A 21,956-nucleotide genomic window follows, 5' to 3' on the forward strand; every position below is an offset into this window, starting at 1 on the left:
TGATGTCGTGGCATGCACCAACAGAACGAATGAAGGATGATGGCAAGCTACGACACCCCTCTGATGGCAAGCAGTGCAAGCGGTTTGACGCTAAGTTTCCGAATGAGTTTGGTGATGAGGCGTGGAATGTCAGGTTCGCACTAAGTACCGATGGGATGATTCCATTCGGTGACCTCAGTAGCTCCCACAGCACATGGCCAGTCATCCTAACCATCTACAACCTACCTCCGTATCTATGTCAGAAGTGCAAGTATCTTTACTAGCCATGATTATTTTCGGACCACGACAGCCAGGCAATGATATAGATGTGTTCCTAGAGCCGCTCATGGAAGACATGAAGATACTATGGGAAAAAGGGGTCAATATGATGGATGCATCATGAAAGGAGTACTTCACTCTTAAAGCCATCATCTTTGTCACCATCACCGATTACCCTAGCCTTTTTCACTATCGGGGCAGATCAGAGGTAAGTCAGGTTGTGTAGTCTACATTGATGGTACATGCTATACTTACCTTAGTGCATCAAAAAAGTTGGTGTACATGAGGCACAGGCGATTCCTTGACAAAAAGCACAGGTACCGACACCCTTCAATGAATCAATTCTTTGATAACCAATCGGAACCTCAAACTATTGAGCCCAAGAAGATGAGTTATGGGCAAAGGTGTTTGACATTGTCAAGGGCATAAACTTTGAGTTTGGGAAGAAGAATAAAGTTGAGCAAGGTGAGACCATAACAACGAAGAAGAGGAAGCGGTACGATGGAGGAAGAAGGAAAGCCTACCCCTATCGTTCCTTTCAAGAAGCAGTCATGTTTCTTCAAGTACCTGTCATACTGGAAGGAGCTAGATACGCCTCATGGCATCGATGACATGCACCTAGAGAAGAATGTGTTTGAGAGCACGATCAGGGTCCTGCTAGACATCAAGAATAAGACGAAGGATGATCTGAAGTCACGTCTGGATCTTGTGAACCAGGACATTAGGACCGAAATTCATCCAACACCGGCCGCACAAAGCGGGAAAGTGGACCTTCCGGGTGCGAGCTACAACCTCACAACAGATGAGAAGTGGGACATGTGCCAGTGGCTTAGAGGTGTGAAGGTGCCGACCGGATTCTGTTCCAACATCAAGAGCCATGAAGAAGATCAGGGGAGTGCTAGCTCCAGTGGCTTGGAGCGAATGCTAGCTCGAAACTTGATGCAAGGAGAGATCAAATTTAAAAAGGGACAATACGTCTTAGAAGCCATGAACAAGATCAGGGGAAATGGCTGCATTCTTGCCGCCCACCAGTTTGGGTAAGTCAAAACAATACTTACAATAGCTACTAGGTTTGTCAATTTTTATATTTGAAGATTTGAGATCAATATTATTTCAATGGTACAGCTTGGGCGTCATGGGCCACTGGATTGTATTTATGATCTATCCTTGTTGACGGTCCTTAAGTACCAAATATAATCATCAAATAAAGAAAGAAAAGGATCCAAATGCAACCAACACCCAGACATAGGGTTTTATTTGACAGAATTCCACGAGTTTTGGTGTTTGTCTATTTCTGTAGGGGGTTATCAGGAAATATGGAGGAAAGGCCCACATGTCGGGTTTACATAGAGATATTAACGTGCCGCACAATTTTCTACCATCTAGAAGACTCCAGAAGCCACGGGAACGAACGGGGAGGCGATCGGGCCTGGGGGCAGGGTGCCCACCCTCCTCCCTAGGGCGCCCGCCCTAGTGTTTCTGCCAATTGCGTTCAACTTCGCGGATCATGCTCCACCGACCTAAAGGATCAAGGATAACCGTTCAATCAATGTCGGTCTGATCCGACGGCCCACGTTCACCTAAGGGGACTATATAAGCAGACCTCCTGGCCCCTGGAGGAGAACAAGTTCATCATAGAGTTGAGAGGTGCCCTCGAAGGATAACCTTTCCTCTACATAGACAGAGCAAAAGCTAGGGTTTGGAGATGAGAGCTCTCCTCTCATCTCTAAACTAGAGTAGATCTAGATAGTAGCAAGATGGAGAGCGAGGGAGGATTGGAGGAGAGGCCGGCCTGTCGGTTCTTCCTCCAGTTGTACTTCGCCATGATCAAGCTCTAATCAAGCTTGCTCATGGGATGACTCTGGTAATCTACTTCTATTTCATTATGCAATTATTATCCATGTATGTTCTGGTTCACAACTCTTTTGAGTACTTTAATCTATAGGACGCTATAGGTGAGAGTTGTAGTATAGGTGTAAGCGTGGTGCTTAGACCTAGATTACTTGTGGGTATCCCCTGTCTAGCCGGATCGTGTGGTACGCCGCGTAGGTGACAGTTACGTTGGTCCCCTGTAGTCCACCTCCTATTAGCAGGACTGGTAGGGTTTATCGACCTATGGATAAGCATCCTTTGTGGTGTATTCTTATCACGTGGTTCGTCCCAGACATAGACATACCCCTTTTAAGTAGAGAAACCATAGTTATCCTCTCTATTCTCCTACCATCGCCCATATACTAGATTGCTCGACTCTCTATTCCCATATTATCACCCATTGTTATCTTACCTTTAGTATTATTCTTATTCAATTCTACCATCTTTCCTATTTACACCTATCTATCTATCTAGGTTAAGTTAGAGCGTAGATCAGTTCTCCCGTTTCCCTGTGGATACGATAAAACCTTTAACCAGGTAAAAGCTACAACGGTATCCATGCGCTTGCGGATTTATCTGTGTGCGTATAAATACCATAGTACACTCTAGTGCCATGCTGGGGATGACAACCTAGTATTCAAGTGGTGTTAGCAAGTGTCAACAAGCTTTTTGGCGCCGTTGCCGGGGAGACGGTTGCTGAGTTGACTACGAACTAGCTTAATCATTTTCTAAAAAATATATATATAATATACTTTTCCTTTTATCCTTTGTCTTATCTCTGCTATTATTTCTTCTTATCTAATCCTTGATCTGTGGTCTATCATAAATTCAAACATGTCTATCTATGAATTTCATAGACCTACGAGCACACATCTCGAACCACCAAAATCGTCAAAGCCTATCATAGCATCTAGTTTTGAGACAGACCCCGAATACATAGAATTTGTTCAAAAACAACCTTTCTCAGGAGAAGGTGAAGAAAACCCATACACACACCTAAGAGAGTTTTATCGAGTCTATGACCTCCTTCGCATAGAAGGCATGTCCGATGAGACCCTTAAATGGAAGCTCTTTCCGTTCTCTTTAATAGGAAAAGCTAGACATTGGTATAAACTCAAAGTAGGGAGTGTTCATGGAGATTGGAAGGAGTTATATAATAGTTTTCTTTTTAAATATTTTCCAATCTCCAAAGTGGTGGAACTTCGGCGTGAGATTATTTCTTTTAGACAACTGGAAGAAGAATCTCTTGGCAAATCATGGGACCGCTTTATTAACCTTACTCTCACTGGCCCAAAGCTTTCTATTCCAGAAGAAGTTCTTCTAATTCACTTTTTTGAGGGCCTTAGTAGGGAAAATATGCAAACCTTGAATACAGCCTCTAGAGGATCCTTCTATCACCTACCTGGTAGTGAAGCTAGGGATTTAATTGATTCATTGAGTGGAAAGTTTCCTAGCATTCATATCTCTAAGAAAGAGAAAGAACTAGTTCCTAGACAAGAAGAAGAAGTTTCGATAGCCAGATCACAAACACTTCAATCCCAAACTTTAGCTATCGATCCTAAACCATCAATACCCCAAAATTCTCCAAGGGAGGAAGGAATTCCGACCTTAAATCTTTCAGATGCTGATGGTTTAGACTTCTGGTTCCATAAGAGACCTTCAAGCAGGGATAATTCAAATCCTTGCAATAACGGTGCTCTTAGAGAATGTCCTGGTTCCTGTTATGAAGAAGTCGAGGATGACATATCAAGTGAAGGAGAGATAAACCATATAGAAGATTCTATCTACTCCCCTTCCATGTTCATAAATTCTAAATCCATCCTTGACCTTAGAGACCCCTCTTATCCCTCTCCTTTTTAGTCTCATGATGATCCTAACAATCCATCAAGACGATCGAACCATAGGAATCATAAATACCATGAGGATGACATGTCAAGTAATGTCGTAGAAGGAGAGCTAAGCCCTTTCCTGATCACAAGTTCTAAATGGCTAGAATGTGTAGAATGGATGGATAAGGAAGAAGCCTTAATGGATTCTGGCTTTGGCTCAATTTCAAATGGTGAGTTCTTGACTCCCTTTGAAGATGAGATTCATCCAACTCCAAAAGAGGACACAGGTGAGACCAATCCAGGAGAAACTCCGAACATTCAGATTGGAGACGAAGATAACATTAATGAGCATGGAATTTATTTCATAGCCACTTCGTTTACTCCATGCTCATATGCAACATCTTCCCAATCTATTGGTCTCTCCAATATCACCACATTTGAGATCTACAACCCCCTCTTCCTTTCTATTTATAAAAACTTTAAAAGGGCAGTTGTTGATGCATATGTCTATAATAAATATTGCAGATCTCGTTGAGTTGATCTTGATATAGGTTAGCGTTGGAGGGGAAACCACTTCGCCGACATAAATTGATGGTTTCCCAAGGACAAGCTTAGTGTCCTAAAATAAGCACTGCTCAGATCGTAACATGAGCTTTTAATTATTTGCAACATTACCTTGTGTATTGAGCAAATAAAGATAATTGTAAAAATATTCCTTTGGGTATTCTTGTCACTAACCTTTCTAGGATTGGAGCAAGAAGATCGGATGAATGACAAGCACAAGGTATGTCCAACCAATCATCATACAACATTGAATTAAATTCATCCAAACTTGAATTTTGCAAAATTCAAGCTTGGGGGAGTACTTTACATAAAAACATCCTTTGCCATGTTGCTATGTTGGTTGTCCCTACCTTTGAGACATGCTCAATTTGTTAAATACTAATCACACTACTTCATCTCCACTTGAGTAGATCTCTATAAATGCTCTCATGCTACCTTTATTTGCTTTAGTATATGTCTAGGTTTGGAGTAGTTTCATTTATCTCTTAATTAAGCATGGTGCTTAGTTTAGGAATGATGATCTTACTTTCAAGGGATTTTAAATTAAGCATGGTGCTTAGGTTAAAATGCCCTCCTAAATCAAATTAGACATGGTGTCTAGGTTGATTTTTGAGCTGATAGTATGCTATAGTAGATATTGGATATTTTGTTGGACTAACCCCTGTAGGAGAACTCTCAATATCGACCTGGGAAGTCCTGAGATAAACTCACATTGGAGACAAAGAGAGAGACACATCAAGTTTAACAATTTACACAAGGAAGACGTAGCTCATAAGAGATGATCCATGGAGGGTGCCACAAACAAGATGCACAACCGCTAAGAAAGCAAAGCTTCCACAAGGTGAAACTGTACCATCACTCTTCAAGTAAGGTAACATCTTAAGGTACTTGACTATCACTTTTATAAGCTTCTCCTTGGTTCTGGCATTCATATGAATAAAAGAGACAAACATGTATGATTTACAACTCTAGGTTAACCAACCCAATCGATTCAACATGTTTAGTCCTTCCACCTTTGTGATCCCACACTCCTAATCATATGAGCTAAAATGTTGCACACTCAATCTTTGGAAGATATATAAAAAAATATAAATATAGATAGATTATCTTTTCATTAGGTTGAGCAATCTGATCTGACAAATGTTTTAAATGCTACACTCACGATCTTATTATCCATCAACTTTGTCTTACTCACTACAAACTATACATTATGGAATAGGGAGTATCTTCCCATTTTCTCACAATTCTTCCCCCCCGAAATATGACATGAACTTTATTGCCATAATTTGAAACCATTTTGTACTCTTGAGAATGAGGAAACTTTGATTACTTTTTTTATTCACATGATTGTGTCATGCAAACTGAGTTATTTCTTAAATCTTTTGGCAGTACACTTTCCTTATTTCACTTCAAGAACTGAACAGATTCCTTAGTACTTTTGCAAGTCATACTTGCATGTCATTCTTATCTTTTGGTTCAGATGCAACTTTCTTTTTCCCGCCATGCAGGAAAAGTACTATGCTATGTGGGATAATTTCCTATAAGGGACATAAATGCTAGAATTGGCTTTCAGCATTTTCAATCACCAAATTCAAATAAATTCAAATACTCTTTAACACACATGTTTAATCCAACCTTGGTCAAACTAAACATGCATATGACTTTTATAACTCTCATCAGTGAAACTAAAAATAAAATTCTTTTACATAAAGGGTACATAAAAGTTAATCTAAACTTTTATTGATGTATCTCTTTTCTTGGATCAATGTCCCTAGATTCTTTCCTTTTTCAAGTATTCTTTAAAGAGAACATTGTCCCTTATATAATGGCCTTCTTTCATGCAGACTTGCAGTTTTCATCTTCTGAGTCACAAGTACGCAGTTCTTTTTCTTACTACCTTCAAGAATGAAAATATAAGATCCTTTTCTCAAACATATTCAACAATGATCAACAATAATGAGCATGAAAATAACCCTACGTTGGTTTTAAAGACATGCACATTAAAATTTTAAATATTTCTTTTGTATTCTAAATCACCTTTGGGCAGAAATAGAATAAGTCATCATTCTTCTACATAAATTCTAGATCACCTTTGGGCAGAAATAGAATTAATGCATATAACTCATAAAAATTGTGATGATATTGCTTTCTAACAACTTTGCTCAACAAAAGGACAATATCATAATTTAATGAAATCTATTGACTTCTCTTTAAATTAAATTCTCCCGTTGATTCAAATTTAATTAAGAGATAATCATTATCTTTACAATGGAAATGAGAATAATACTATTTTCTATTTTCAGGAACATTTATGATCTTTATCCATTCTCTAACAAATTGGTCACTTTGATGCAAATTTCATTGTAGATTTAAATTTTAAACATAAACTTATAATATTGTTATCATCAACTTTGGTAAAAAATTAACAAGATTATAATTTATTGAATATCTATAACTGCTCTTCAAATTAAATTCTCCTGTTGGTACGAATTTAATGAGACGACAATAAATATTTAACTTTGCAACGGAAACATGAAAAATACTCTTTATTTACTTTTCAGAAGCAATTTACTTTACTTTACTCTTCTTTTCTCTAAGCAAATTATCACATTGTTTCAAATTTGAGTAGAGATAAAAACTATACAAAATTCTTTCCAAAAACACTTCTCAAAAAGAATAAACAATTCTTAAGCTTTTCTATTCAATTTGGCCCAAGAGGCCACAACCACGCTGTGGCCATGCATGCTTTTGCCATAGCGCCAACGGCCTGACAGTGCCGTTGCACTTGCGCGCGCACGTTCGTTCTAGCCGTGAAATAGGCCCACGACCACGCACTATGCCATCCTCGCGTGCAGGCCGCACATGCAGCAGGAGCCTACACCCTGTGAAAAGTGGAGCCAACCCGGCCCAGTCGTTGGTGGTAGCGCGCGGTCCAGCACTCGCTCTATCATGGCCTAGAGATGAAGATGGCCCACGACCCAAGTATAGTGAGCCCGCGGCCTAAGTCTACTCTCTCTATCAAGCCCAGCAGTCGCTCTATCACGCACACTGCAGTCCCCGCGCCCAGGCCGCAACCTGGGCCTAGACCGGGAAAGTGCACCCCAGCCTAGGCCTAAAGTAGTCCAACGCGGCGCCGGCTGTCCCTGGCCGTTGGATGTCATCAGAGAGTCATCCTTGATCCTCGTGTGAGTACAAGAACCCATGGCGGCCACCTCCCCTGAAACCCTAAATTAGTTTCTCCCATCCCCTTCTCTCCTTCGCCTACATTGTTGACTATGGTGGCAGCCACGGTGGCCGTCAGTGCCAGTGAGGAAGTGTTTCGCTAGAGCAAATCTGGTTAGTCTCCCCTCCTCTTTCCTTTCTCTTGCTCCTCCCCTTCTCTCTTACTTCTGCGCCATGTTGAAAAAACAACAGCAGCTACTGGCCACCTGTGGTGACCGGAGGGAGAGAGAATGGTGGCGTCGTTGCGACGCCCTTCGTCGGAGCATGCGTACAGCTAGAGCCGCGCGTGCGCCGTCCAGGTGAGGATTTGGGGATTTGGGGATTTTTGTCAAATCAAAATTCGTTCTTTTGGGGTTAGGGTTAGGGATCCCCTTTTCTGTCCATGCTCTTTCGAGTTGAATCTGAAAACAAAAAAGGAATCAACTCCCTTTTCTTCCCCAAACCGATCTACACAGCTAGGTAGCAACCCGGCTCTGATACCATTGTTAGTATTTTAGGATCAACTATGTGTAGATCTAGCGGGTGCTTTACTTCTTTTGTGCATAAAACTTGTGGATGTTGTGTACATGAATGAGAGAGAGTGAGGGTGGAAGATGGGCATAGTAGAGGGGTCAAAGGAGGAAGAGGGGCTCGCCATGGTCTCAATGTTAGTGGTGAGGAGTGAGTGAAGTGTGGTAGCCCTAGAGGTAGTGGGGCTTCCCTTCGTTGGCAGTGCCACCCTTTGGATCGGATTAGGATTGTAGGTGGGGATATGGTGGCTACAGTGGACCTCTTAATCTATGCCCCAGTACCCCACCTCCTTTTATATGGCACTTTGCAACGGGGGGCCACCAACCAGGAGTCGGTTGGACGTCCCTGATCTGGGCATGGTCAAGGTTCGACCCAGTCTTTGGACTTGGGCCAGTGGGGATCAACCTAGCATAAATATTGAACATCCGATACCGTATCCATATCCATATCCTAACACTACAGGAAAAAGTGTCTCTAGGCACGCTTTTGTAGTAACAGACACTAAAGTCGTCTCTACATAGTCATGTAAACATGTTTTTCACACGATTTTAGGAACGTGTCATCATGACACAATATTAAACACGCTTTTAGTGTCAAAAGGAATCTAGAGACACTTTTTTAAGATGATATTGAAAACGTCTCAAAATGACACGATGGTAGACACGCTTTTAGTCATCAATAGCTTCTAGACACGTTACAAAGCATAGCATAGAACGTTCTGTGGACAATTAAAGATGCTTTTTGATACAATACTAAAGTCATCTCAAAATAACATGAAGTTAGACATGCTTTAAACCATTAGTATAATCTATACACGTTGCAAAGTGTATCAACAATCATACTTAGTCATGTAAAAATACTTTACAATATTAAAAACATTTCAAAATGAAACGAAGTTAAATATACGTTGGTCATCTGTTAGTAGCATGTAGAGACATTGTAAAAAATTTATTAACACTTGTTACATATGTAAGTCCTCTTGTATATCTATATTTTTTTCTACTAATTTGTAGTTAACATTTGTACTTATGTTTATATTGTCATAAAATTTGAGTTTTAAATTTTGAAAATATTTTCTTAACATTCTACATCAAGTGTCTTTCAGACATGCTTGTACTCTTGGCCACTATAGTATATAATACTATTATGTCATAAAAAAGAACATAAAAAATTATAGAATATTAATAACATAAAAAATAACACAAAACTTGCGGTAGCAATAGGTTGGAACCTGTTTTAAAATATTTCTTGACATTCTACCTCAAGTGTCAAAAAAAAGTTATATATGACAAGGATTTTGTCATAACTTTTTATTATCTTATAAAGATTTTAAACATTATTATTGATGATGGCTTATGGGCTCAACTAATATTTAATGTCGCCTGATGTTTTTTTAGCAGAAGAGGTGCACGCATCCTGAGCAGAGGCAACAACTGGGCTCAACTATGCTTTATGAACTTGCTTGTGTTGTCCATCTAGCATTGTTCAATTATATCACAAATTCGTAAGTTTGCCACTAGAAAAAAGGGTAGCCTAATTGTGCCAGAAAGAAGCTTCATTTTCTTTGTGAATGAACAGGAATGTGTATATTTATCTTTTGGCTGCAAGATCATTTCTTGACAATTGGCATGCATCATATGACTATTGCGTGGACCCGTTCTTGAAATAATAAATGTGTTTCCTTAGCAAATTGTAGTTGAGAAACACTGCTTGTTAGAAAAAAGGAGTTTTGCAAGCTTTGTCCGAGTACTTTCTATTTAGAATATATAATGTATAGTAGGCAGGGCAAGTTGAGGAAAGCCACAAGGCCACAACTTGCCACTAATTAATCTAGCAGGTCTGTGGATGTCCGTCAATTCTGCTCAATTATGTTATGTGAAATTGCTGGCTGATAAGCCATGGGTTAGGCACAGTGATGCTATACACTTCACATGACTAAAGACTTGCTACTACTCTGATTATGATAATTTTGGAGGGAATCTGGATTTGAGATTAAATTTACAGTCTTGTTGCAACTCTCAATACAAGTTGAAAACAATAGTCTGCACTAAAATTTAAGGAATATTTATGTTCATTGGCTATAGGCTTGCTAGATCTCTTGCATGGACCGAAAACTCCAATGTGCAATATGGTCTGAGATGTGCTAGATTATGAAATATAGCCATCTACATCTATTTTGATTATTATAAGTTCAAATTGGGTGGTACATAACCCATGTTACATGTCACAGAATTGAGGATTCAACTATGATTGCAGGTGGCACATATTGACGATCAAGGTCAAGCGGATAAAGGTTCTGAAGACTTAACTTTGCCACGTGCTAGCATAATGACCAACCTAGTATGTCTCTATTTTCTATTATTGTAACCCTTCATGGTATGGCTGACCTGGCTAGATCAATGATATGGTTTGATTGTGTCTGTTGCAGAGATCTCAGAGAACTAAAGCTCCAGCTTGTAATCAATCGGGATCGGTATGTATTTGTTTTCCTTGTTTTGAAACTAAATTAATTACAAGTTTGATGATCATGGCTTTATGCTTTAAAAATGGTAGAGCCAACTGGAAGTCTATCTTATTTCACTAAGAAACCATTGTAAAGTCGTGGCCAAAGGAAAGTTAGTGACTCGTGACAGTACTCGAAGCATTGCTGGGACTGTGCTTGGAAAAGAATATGTTGGGGTTTATGTTGATGCCCTTGACAATGGAAACAATGGAGATAAAATGTTACCTAGACCATTCTATTCTGTGATAACTATGAGGGATGCTATTGGCTTTGTTATTGCTTGGCCCCGTTCACATGTAAGTTTTCTCAACAAATTCTTTATGATTTGGTAATTTTCTAAAATTGTACTACACATCCCTCTAAATGCATGTCTTATTGCAGGTTAAACAACTTAAGAGTTCAACTCAAGCCGGTACAACATTGGTATCTTTCATTCTTGCTACATTCCGTTGATTAGAAATCATGTCTGTCAACTCAATCTCCTCTTATTTTGCAGCATGATGGAAACATGTAACTTGATGTGGATGGGAAGACAAGCTACAAGTTTCAAATAACTTGATGTGGACGGAAAGACAAGCAACAAGTTTCATAGTGAATAAGATAGATTTTAGATGTTCGTGAAAAATATAGATATTTGTATGATACCACTTTTCATATACTTCTTTATGATAGGTTTCTTTTTGAGAGTGCAATTTAATGAGTTATTAATTGGTATCTTATTTTGTAAATACGATGGATTTTTCAATGCAATGCCTTCATGATTCACTTTCTAATTATCTAATCGTTCAAGTTCATTTGTGTTTAAATTTGTAAAGTTCTCTTTATTTTTTCAAGTTGGTCTCTTTTATACGTGTATATATTTATATGATGTTATAAAATAGTAATATATATAATGCTTTTATATCAGTAGACACGAAATATAAATGATATAAAATTGTCTCTATATTTTTTGAAACGCAAAATGATATTACTTGATAATGTATCTATACTGTTAGACATGTAACATAAATGTATCTACTCGGACGTCTCTATACTTCTTAATACACAATCGTCAAAACAAAACGTGACTACATTAGTACATACGTAATATAAATGTGTCTGTCAGAATGTCTCTGCACTTCTTAACACACAATAAAAAATTGTTACATAACATGACTATATTAGTACACACATAATATAAATGTATCTATGAGAACGTCTCTACAATTCTGAGCACATAACGAAGCGTTACTATATAACGTAGCTACATAAATAGATACGTTATACAAAAGTATCTATAAAAGTATATCAATATGTGTAGGCATGCTATTAACGTCTCTACAAAATGTATATTTATCACCTTGACACGCTTAAGAAACTCGTCTCTATAAAGTCCTGACACGGTCCATGCGAAGACGCTTCTAACACGGTTTATAAAAACGTGTCTATAATCTTGTAGAGACGAAATAAATCGTGTCTAACATATAAATAAAGCGTCACTACAGGGGGTATTTCTAGTAGTGTAATACTTAAATCGTTGTTGACATTTACTACTGTCATCACTAAAAATAGAGATAAACCCTACTCCTAGTAACAACACCAAAAATGCACGGTATATAATTAACTTGTCAATTAGCAACTAGCCACTTCCTTAATTATTAATATTCCTATACATAAAGTAGGTTATCATCTCTAATTATATTGCTAGGAATTTATAGATTCATATGTACTATTGTGACTAGGCAGAAATAAAAGATATGAATATAATCGTAAACTAAATAGGTTCTGCAAGTGGACACATAATTATACCGTTGTAGCATTTTACCTAGGGAAGTATCCAGGTTGTCGATTTATATTTATACCACTGGACATGCTAAGGGTTAAACTATATCTATTATATTGATAAGAATGAATAAATGAAATTACCTAAGTCATATAATCTACTCATAACAGACAGTGGTCACAAGATAAATAATGATAAATAATAGTGATAGCATAATCATCAAGTATCATGAATAAGGATAATCATCAGAGCATCTACTAGTCATAATAATAGTTAGCCAATGGATAAACTAGTGATAGCATAATCATCAAGTATCATGAATAATAATACTACGCCAATGAATAACTCTAATTAGTGCAATTACATCTAGAAATCATTGTTAAGTTAACCCTATATCATAATTACATGTAAAGAGGCATCAATTAATGAGGGTTTTAAGACACAACCGTCACCTCCTTCATGACCGCGCCCATGCTAGCCCTACGAACAGAGGGTGGACTACAGAGGAACCAACGCAGCTGTCACCTACGCAGACTACCACACGACCCGGCACGTCAGGGGGCACTCGCAGACAAACAAGATATCTAGACACCACGTCTACATATTGTCTATCATCTACCCAATGATCGATTAGGTAAACGATATACGAGCAATTACATGAATTCAACAAGATCAAACCAACTATTCTAGACATATAATCAAAGTAGATAATGACTAATGTAATTAAGAACATATGAATCTATTAAAAATAAAGTCTCCCTAATATACAATGAAATACTATAAATTAGAACTAGAACTATTACCGAACTCTTGCGCTCCAGACCAACGCCAGGGGCTTCAGATCCCGATGAAGAACTAGATGTCCTCTACTTCTAATCTAACTAACTAGAACTATGAACTAGAAAGCTCTTAATGAACTTGAAGTCACTTGATGCTTGATGGCTTGAGGCCTTGATGAATAATGAGGTTTGTCTCTAGGGGGGTCTGCCCATGTATTTATAGTCTGGCGGGAGTCGTGCGCGCCGTCGGATCAAACTGACTTAACCAAGGGCCGAGGTGACTCCTCAAAGGTGGTGGAGGAAGCTTCCGGAAGGGGGGCACCAAACCCTAGAGCAGGGGGCTGGCCGGCGCTAGGGTAGGGCCGGCCTGCCCCACGTGGCAGCCGCTGGCTCCCCCCTCGCGTCGGGTGTCTTCCAGAGTATTTCTGAATCCTCTTGCGCTGTTTCTCGTGGTGGATACATTTCCGTGTTTGATTTGCATTAGAGTCCCTCTTTTGCAGCTTTCCTGAAATTTAACCTGAAAATACAGAATATACAAAACTCGTGGAAATTGTTAGTTTAAACCCTATACTAGTGTGTATTCATGATCTCCTTCAGGTTTAAAGTTATAATAAAAGTTGACGTTATCGACCGTCAACAACCGTATATTTATGATGTCGACATCCAATCGTGTATTATCCAATAGGGTTGACATTATCCGTATTCGAATCTAAATCCGGCCAGAAATATAAAAACAAATGTAATATTCATGATATCCGTCCGTATTCGATCCGTTTTTCATCCCTATTGATGATACAATTCTCTTTATAGAACATAATCTAGAGCAAGACCGAAACACAAAGTTATTACTTATTTTTTTGAGCAAGCATCATGTCTTATTTTTTTCATAAGCGAAGTGTATTTCTTTGGCGAGGCCCAAGAAATAGACAACCAATATATTGAGATTTTTGGATGTAAATCTAGAGATTTTCCTATTTTATGTTTAGGGATCTCTATTCATTTTAGAAAGCTGAGGGATCTTTATTCAAAAAAGGTGAAAGAACATTTGGAGATGATGTTTGAGCAATTGGAAACAAATTAACTCAAAGTTGAGCAGTTTACCATTGTACATGATGTCCTTTTTTGCAATTCCAAGAGGGTTGCTGAAGAAATAAATATTTAGGCTCTAAGACATTATCTCAAACTTATAAGAGAAATGCGGACTCACATTTTTTGGCTGGACTTATGAAGATGAAATAGGATTTTTTTTGGGTTTTGGATCCTTCATAAACGAAAATGGATCACTAGTGAGATTCTGAAAAGATAAGTGGTCTGAAAACTCACCTCTAAGGGAGCAATATCCTGGCTCATACAAACTCACTCGCACAAGCAAAATATGATAGCCATGGTCTTTAGTACATCACCGGTAAAAATTTCATAGAGACGTTAGTAGCCTGAAATGAACTACTTCCTCGTGTTGCTAATATCTTGCTTACACAAAAGCGTGACGTTTTCCGCTAGAATAATTTGGACCCAAAAGGGAGAGTCCTCGGTGGAACATTATTTAGCTCTGATTTGTATGGATGTTACCAACTTAAACAAAATTATTTGGATGTTGAAGACTCTATTAAAAAAACTTTGGTATCTCCATAGAGGAGTGATTCTAACAAAGGATAACTTAGCAAAATGTAATTGGCATGGCAGCAAAAAGTATTGTTTTTGCAAAAAAAAAACAGAATGCCGTTTTGTCGGTGTGATTTGTGGGTGCATAAACATTGCACTATGTCTTCCTCAACCTCATAGTTTAATTTTTCTCATAGGTTTGGGAGTTGGCTTTAGGCGTATGGAAGGATTTTAAAACCTTTAGTTCTGCTGGTGGCGGCAGCTACTTGTTGGTCATTTTGGTTATGAGAAATGATTTGGTGTTTGAAAAAAAAAACATTCTTATTCTCCTGTGCTAGTAGTATCTTTGGTTACCCATTGGCTCCGTACACACTAGTGAAGGGTAGTGGATGCGAACTTGCTATGGCCACCCACTACTAGATCTAGGGAAATTCCTTACAGCCGAAACTGTTAGGAATGGGTACAACCATCAGGAACAGCTCGACAGGAAAAGTAGGTTTCTCCTAACGGTTGGCTGATACCGTCCGGGATAATGAACCGACATGAGTCAGTATCCATTTCCTGTCGCCTAAACCGTCTGAAAAAGTTCGACAGGAGTTAGTTTTGTAGTTTCTGACGCAAACCCCAACAGTAATGGTGGCATCATCTAGAAAGGATCGGTCAGGGCAATCCCAATGGTAGAAACCAAGTAGTTTCTATAGCATTGGACTTTGTATCAAAGAAACCAACCATCTCAATGCAAGATTTGCTTTTAGCGTTCTCATTAAATTATTGGCCAATCGTTGTTGTGTTCCCCTCTCTCACATCCGGGATTGTATGTGCAGAAACCACACGGAGACAACAGCTGTGGGTGGATGTAAAATAAAAATTTGCAATGATTTGCTGTGACATCGTCCTCAACTCCTTGCCAGAATGACCTATTGCTCTCTATCTCTCTAATCTCCTCACATTGCTTCCTGTGTCCTCTTTCTTCCTCTCTCGAATCCCACGTTCCCACCTCCAAATTCAAGAACAAGGAGCTGCAATTTTTGGCTAGATCAGAAATCTCCGCTTGCATTGCTTTGTCTGCACTCGTAGCCTAGCAGCGAGTGGCTAGCATCGAGCGGCCGCACGGAGAGTCAGCGTCCAGCCAGCGCGGCCGCGCGCGTGAAGGTCCTCGGCGGATTTTCTCGGGCTGCATCGCACCGGATCCGGTGGAGCGCCTTGGATTGCGGTCGTTTCTTCCCAACGGGTTTTCTCCGATTTCTTCACGTCTCGATACGAGTGAAGACGTCGTTCCTTGCTGTGGAAACGATTTCTTCAATTTTGCTTCTCTTTCTTCATTGAATAGGCTGTCATATCAGCATTTTGCTTATGTGGCAACTCATTTAATAGGAATAGAAACCACCATTAATGTCCTATTAGACTGCCCTCACACAACCATCCTTTGTTCCATAAATATATTTAATAAATTATACATTATTCTAGCATATGCATTAGCCATCATAAAAAAATTTACTCACTGGTTTCAGACTGGTACAGAAGTTCAAACTGCATAACATATAAAATTTCATGCTAGTTCAAGAGTTTACACAACAATTCTAGCTCATATGTAGGTTCAGAACTGCATACCAACTAAATAACAGATGTCTTTTCACCCTCTATGTAATATATATATATATATATATATATACACTTGGTTTCTAATAACTACACAAAAGAGGTTAATTTCCTGAAGTTTCATCAAATACACTCCAACATAAAATGGAGAGCCCTTTTTAATGCAAAAAAGAGGTTTTACTATCCCTTTACCACCGCGGTCTACATGGAGGCCCCTGGGGGGCGGCGGTGAAGGGGTGGCTAGACACTGAAGGGCCTAGAGCTAGTGGCACGGGGGAGGAGAGTCAAGAGGTTGCGGCGGCATGGGGCAGCAAATCTGGGCCACCAGGCGTAACTGGGATAAGCTTTGGGTAGACAAGTACGTAGATATTGTGGTAGGTGTGGAATCTTTTTGGCATAAGACCCATGGAACAGTAGCGTATAGTGCACGCACCCAAGCACAAAGATTTGATTTCACCCGAGGCGAGGGAAGGCCTTTAGAGTGAATTTCCTGTTGTTTATAATTACCACCGGCCGTCAGAAGTTATTTATCATTCGTGTCGGTTGTAAGTAACTGATAGGCATATTGTAGGGTACTCCTGTTGGTTTTCTAAGACCATCAGGATTAATAGTAATTCTTGTCGGGTTTTAATAAACCATCAGGAATTATTCAAGCTGACAGGAATTTTTCTTTCTCTTGTAGTGACCTCTTGGTCTTGGTCTTGCACAAATGTATTTATATATCATGTGGATGCTTTAAGTTTTTCTTGCAGTGCAAAAACAAGAAGATAGAATGCAGTGGCAGTGCCAGCAGGCAACACCGCTACAGACAATACCCAGTGAAACCAACCAGTACTAATTAGTTCCCCCTTGATTTACCTACACGCTCCTCCACTGCCTTCTTACATAAAGTATGTTCGCTTAATTTAAAAGTCATGACTAAAAGTATTGTTCGTTAATTTATTGTAAGAGAAAAACACTATTGAATGGCTGATAAATTCAACAGATAATCTCAAGTGAACGGGCTAGACTATCCCCGGAAGCATACTTCACAAGCTCTAGTTATTGCGGCATCGCAATAAGTGGCACAAGAGTCACTAGAGTGCCAGCAGTTTCTTTATTTGTTTGGTTTAGGCCACATACTTTTTTACAGAGGTTTGTAATTTTTATATCACTTGATATAATAATTGTGAATTAATAAAATATTTCTATTCGAAAAAGGTAGATTTAGGCTGGCATTGCGAAGGAATGAGCGGAGGGGACGCAGGCAGACGAACAAAAGTGGACAATAAAGCTATTTTCTTTACAACCCACCCAAACAAGATCTTGTTTGATCCGGCCCAAAAAACTTACAGGCCTGTAATTTACACTGGTTTAGGCCTCGGAAGCGGCCTTCCAACCAAACCCACGGCCACGGTACAACACCCAAATGCAACGAAGTTATTAGGTATCTGATTGATCACCGCGATCAACTGAATCGTGAACCACTAATTAACCAAGGGCCTGCACACGCACAGTAGTGGTTGATCGATCACCTGGACTTGTGATCAATGGCCTCCTCCCATGGAGACGGACCGGAAGCTGGTCTTGGGCTGCTTTGGCAGCATGATGATCCCTGCAACGGCAGCGGTGAAGGCGAAGCCAGCGGCAGCCCCGAACGCCGGGATGTTGCCCTTGCCGAACAGCTCGTCCCACGGCCCAGAGCCGACGGCGATGATCATCTGAGGCAGCACGATGGAGATGTTGAGGACACCCGTGCACAGCCCTGCAGGTGTTTTTTTTTTTTTGTTTTTTCATCATCAGCAGGCACAACAGTCGACAGGCACTGGAGAGTAAGAACTAAGAAGACGAGATCAGCTAGCTCACCCTGCCCGCCGCCCTTGGTCGCCGCCAGCTGTGCCGTCACGGCGAAAGGAACGCTGCATAGGACGGCGAAGGGAAAGCCGAGGAAGACGAAGATGGCAAGCGCGGTGCCCTTGAGGCCCTTATCGACCGCGGCGGCATCCTGGACGTTGCCACCGATGTCGCCGAGCGCCCAGGAGCTGAGGACGGTGACCATGGCCATGGCGACACAGACGAGGAAGCTGCTAATCACCCACACCACCTTGGCGGTGAGCTTGCGGCACATGGGCTCGATGAGGAAGGAGCTGACGCCGAGGACGATGGAGTTGAGGAGCAGGCCGAAGGCGCCCTGGCGGACGCCCTCCTGGTAGTTGGCCACCTCCGTGGGGCTCCCGTCAGGCTTGCCGTGGTACATCTCGCGGCCCATCCAGTCGGTGTCGAAGAGGATGAAGGGGAACCACGAGAGCCAGGTGAGGCCGGTGACGATGAGCACCTGCGGCATTCCCGGGGGCAGGTTCTTCATGCCCTTGAACACGGCGAACGGGCCCGACGGCTCCCCGTCCTCGCCCTGCTTCGCCGCCGCCGGGTCCAGTGGCTCCTCGGTGGCGAAGATCATGGTCACCACCGTGGACAGGCCAAGGAACGCCACCGACACCAGGAAGGCGGCCTTGAGGTTGGCGCACGCCTCGCAGCACGCCTTGGTCTGCAGGAACGGGAACCAGGTGTGCCACTTGTCGGTGGACCCCGAGGAGTAGCCCAGGATGTTGCCGATCGCCATCCACGACACGAAGATGGCGTTCGCCGTGCTCGGCCCATGGCTGCCTGCGAGGTCGGCCATGAGCGCGCGCGCAGGTCCCTGCACCGTGTTGTTGGAAAAGTCGAGCAGCCAGAATCCCATGACGAAGAACAAGGCCGCGTGCAGCCGCTTCCCCGTGTAAACCCTGCACATTGTACGTGTCACTGATCGAGAGCGTATATATATATATATATATGTATTTGGAATTAATTTGGATAGATATATGATGGAGTAGCTGCTAGTCTGTGTATATATATTACTTGCAGTCTTCCGTGGTGTCACCGAGAGCGTAACCAATGTCGGAGGAGAAGCCTATGACTATCACCTGTGGATTTTGGATCAAATGATCAGAGCTCTTGATCATGTATGAACCATCAGTAAACTGGTGATTTATAAACGACAATATCGAGACGACGATTCTTCATATGTTTTAGATTAGCTCTCACTGATATACAGATGACGATGCATCCTGTAAAGATGAATGGTCTCCGTCTCCCAAGCTTAGAAGTGCATTTGTCACTGTAGAGGCCGACGCAGGGTTGCACCTGCACAAGGCAATCGAGAGTAACTTAAAATTATATTATCTGATTGTACAAACTAAAATTTCTAAGAACAAGAAATAACTAATAAATGTGTTTTCCAAAACTTAATTTCTTGTTTTGATTAAATTTCAAAATATTGGATACTTTCCCTTTTGGATATATATAATTCTTCCCTAGCTACATACTCACATGCAGGTACTTACAAGTAAGCCAGCAATAGGTCCACAAAGCCACATGACTGAAGTAAGAGCATGAGGAATCCCCAGTGTCTGGTGCAAATATGTTAGAAACAATCAGAATCGTTAGCGAAATTCAGGTGTATATGTAACCCACCGCCCCCTACTTAAAGTTAGATATATATAATTGATGCACTTCAGTCGTTATAGTGAGATCTAATCTCTTTTGGGAACTTCAACCATCAGTGACATGCATATACTTATTTGGTTTTGACACAAATAATGTCATTTGATCCAAATTGAACTTTCAACATCTCTTCTTTAAGTGCAGTTATGATAAATTTCTTTGTGGTGGGCATTAGAGAAGAGATGTTGAAAGTTCAGCTCTACATTTGGTATCACTTCATCTTTGGCCTTGTTTACTTACACCCAAAAACCAAAATTTTTCAAGATTTTCCGTCACATCGAATCTTTAGACGCATGCATGGGGTATTAAATATAGATGAAAATAAAAACTAATTGCACAGTTTGGTCAGAATTTACGAGACTAATCTTTTGAGCCTAGTTAGTCCATGGTTGGACAATAATTACCACAAATAAACGAAAATGCTACAGCGTCGCGAAATTTTTCGCTTCAACAACTAAACACGGCCTTTGAATATGGAGAATTTATTTGGTAGTCAGCTCTACAATGAAGTCAGCTCATGGATGTCCTTTTGAATTGAGGATTGCTTTGTGAAAGATCAGCTATGTGGCTGTATAAATGTTTGTGAATTCAAGGATATCCATGCAGGAACTACTGATGAATGTGGATGTAAAACCATATTTGGAAAGCAATTGTCTCAACCAAATGAAATTGCTGTCAAATAAATTCTGGAATTTAAATACTATACAATAATAATAGAACAAATTCGTAGCTAGAGTTAAGACCTATATCGAATACTCTGATGCAAAATATCTCCAAAAATTTAAATGGAGAAAAGAAGGCATGCATTGCTCATGGACATCTATGTAAAATTAAAGCCACCCACCTTAAAATAATATATTGATACAACAGTACATTAGTCTCATTATATCAAAATAAAGGAATTATATGATCTCTCCACGGACAGAACATTATTCAAGAAATAACAATAGATCACAAATGCTCATTCAGGTAATAATTTGAAGGTCAGTTTAGTAAATAAATAAATAAATAAATTTAATAACAAAAGAACAAATAAACACGGATATATGGAGAGAGAACCAAAAAAAACATATTCGAAAAACAAAAGGCCACCATACTCATCATCCAGAAGCAACACACACATACCTGGACGTAGGGGGTCAGGAGGGAGAGCTGCAGCGCCCATCCGTACTGCACGCCGCCGGCGACCATGCATGCGAGGAACAGCCCCACAATGCTGATCTGCGGCTGCTTGTTGCCGCCGCCATCCCCGCCGGCAGATACCTCCGTGCCATCAGCAGCCATGTATCAAACCGGAGAGGTGTGGAGGGAGGAGACCTTTTGGAGATGGATGTAATGGAGGGAAAGGACGAGCAATGGGGGCGTCAGAAGCTTAATTAAAGGCCGGGGAAGCGAGGTGGTGGGCGGCTGACACGTGGGGCCAAAGAGAGCGGCCCGTGTTGCGCTGCTACATGGCCAATATAGGGACAGAGAAGCGTCCTTCTTCTTTTGAGCAATCATGCGTTGTGTTGTTTTCCTGCAATCCTGCAAGTCCTGGCTGGTTCTATTTCAGGCATCTCTCCTAAAATCCAGGATAATAATCAGTTAATTATGGATGGCGTCCTCTCTCTTTATGATTGTGAGAACTAGCATGTCCCCGGGAATGTTTGGATTAGGGATATTATTGATCTCTGCGTGTTATGGGAGTATCCTATTCCAGTTGGGTGATGTTTGTAAGAGCGCATGCCGTAATTTTAGTCTGCATCATAGGTTACCATGGCAAGATTTGGCTTGGTTCCAACTTGGCGCTGCAATCGAGCGTTTGTTGCACTCCACTCCACTGCTATTGGTGGCCACTCCAGAGCGCCGGCTACCTATCAACGGATTCAGCAGCCTTTCCACGAACCTGTCAGCAAGCTAAACCTGACGGAGACCATACCCTAGCTTGCTGCAGC

General features: G+C 40.7%; 2 protein-coding genes across 3 annotated transcripts; one reads left to right on the forward strand and one right to left on the reverse strand.

Annotated features, from left to right (window-relative positions):
* On the forward strand, positions 9,644-11,503 carry LOC110432060. Of its 2 annotated transcripts, none has more exons than XM_021452055.1 (6): positions 9,644-9,759; positions 10,512-10,595; positions 10,684-10,728; positions 10,809-11,054; positions 11,140-11,181; positions 11,255-11,503. In XM_021452055.1, the coding sequence occupies exons 2-6, from the start codon at positions 10,584-10,586 to the stop codon at positions 11,270-11,272; spliced, it is 363 nt and encodes a 120-aa protein (XP_021307730.1). In that variant the 5' UTR covers positions 9,644-9,759; positions 10,512-10,583; the 3' UTR covers positions 11,273-11,503. The 2 variants fall into 2 exon arrangements, with proteins under 2 accessions (XP_021307730.1, XP_021307732.1); XM_021452057.1 differs by having other exon boundaries at positions 11,140-11,170.
* LOC8067539 (sucrose transport protein SUT3) lies at positions 17,749-21,374 on the reverse strand. The gene is made up of 6 exons (XM_002467230.2): positions 21,148-21,374; positions 19,863-19,928; positions 19,564-19,662; positions 19,378-19,442; positions 18,346-19,262; positions 17,749-18,244 (listed from the first exon to the last, which is right to left on the reverse strand). Exons 1-6 carry the CDS (start codon positions 21,304-21,306, stop codon positions 18,027-18,029), a joined length of 1,524 nt encoding a protein of 507 aa, XP_002467275.1. The 5' UTR covers positions 21,307-21,374; the 3' UTR covers positions 17,749-18,026.

This window comes from Sorghum bicolor, chromosome 1 (genome assembly GCF_000003195.3).
Source record: "Sorghum bicolor cultivar BTx623 chromosome 1, Sorghum_bicolor_NCBIv3, whole genome shotgun sequence".
NCBI classification, from domain to species: domain Eukaryota; kingdom Viridiplantae; phylum Streptophyta; class Magnoliopsida; order Poales; family Poaceae; genus Sorghum; species Sorghum bicolor.

What these genes read in the sequence shown, in the direction of transcription:
- LOC110432060 (XM_021452055.1), top strand. An exon ending in CTTGTAATCAATCGGGATCG is followed by an intron (nt 10,729 to 10,808) that starts GTATGTATTTGT and finishes TAAAAATGGTAG; the next exon opens with AGCCAACTGGAAGTCTATCT. An exon ending in TTGCTTGGCCCCGTTCACAT is followed by an intron (nt 11,055 to 11,139) that starts GTAAGTTTTCTC and finishes GTCTTATTGCAG; the next exon opens with GTTAAACAACTTAAGAGTTC.
- LOC8067539 (XM_002467230.2), bottom strand. Translation starts at nt 21,306, where the DNA reads ATGGCTGCTGATGGCACGGAGGTATCTGCCGGCGGGGATGGCGGCGGC. An exon ending in TCCTGACCCCCTACGTCCAG is followed by an intron (nt 19,929 to 21,147) that starts GTATGTGTGTGT and finishes TATTTGCACCAG; the next exon opens with ACACTGGGGATTCCTCATGC. An exon ending in GACCAAGGGCGGCGGGCAGG is followed by an intron (nt 18,245 to 18,345) that starts GTGAGCTAGCTG and finishes AAACACCTGCAG; the next exon opens with GGCTGTGCACGGGTGTCCTC.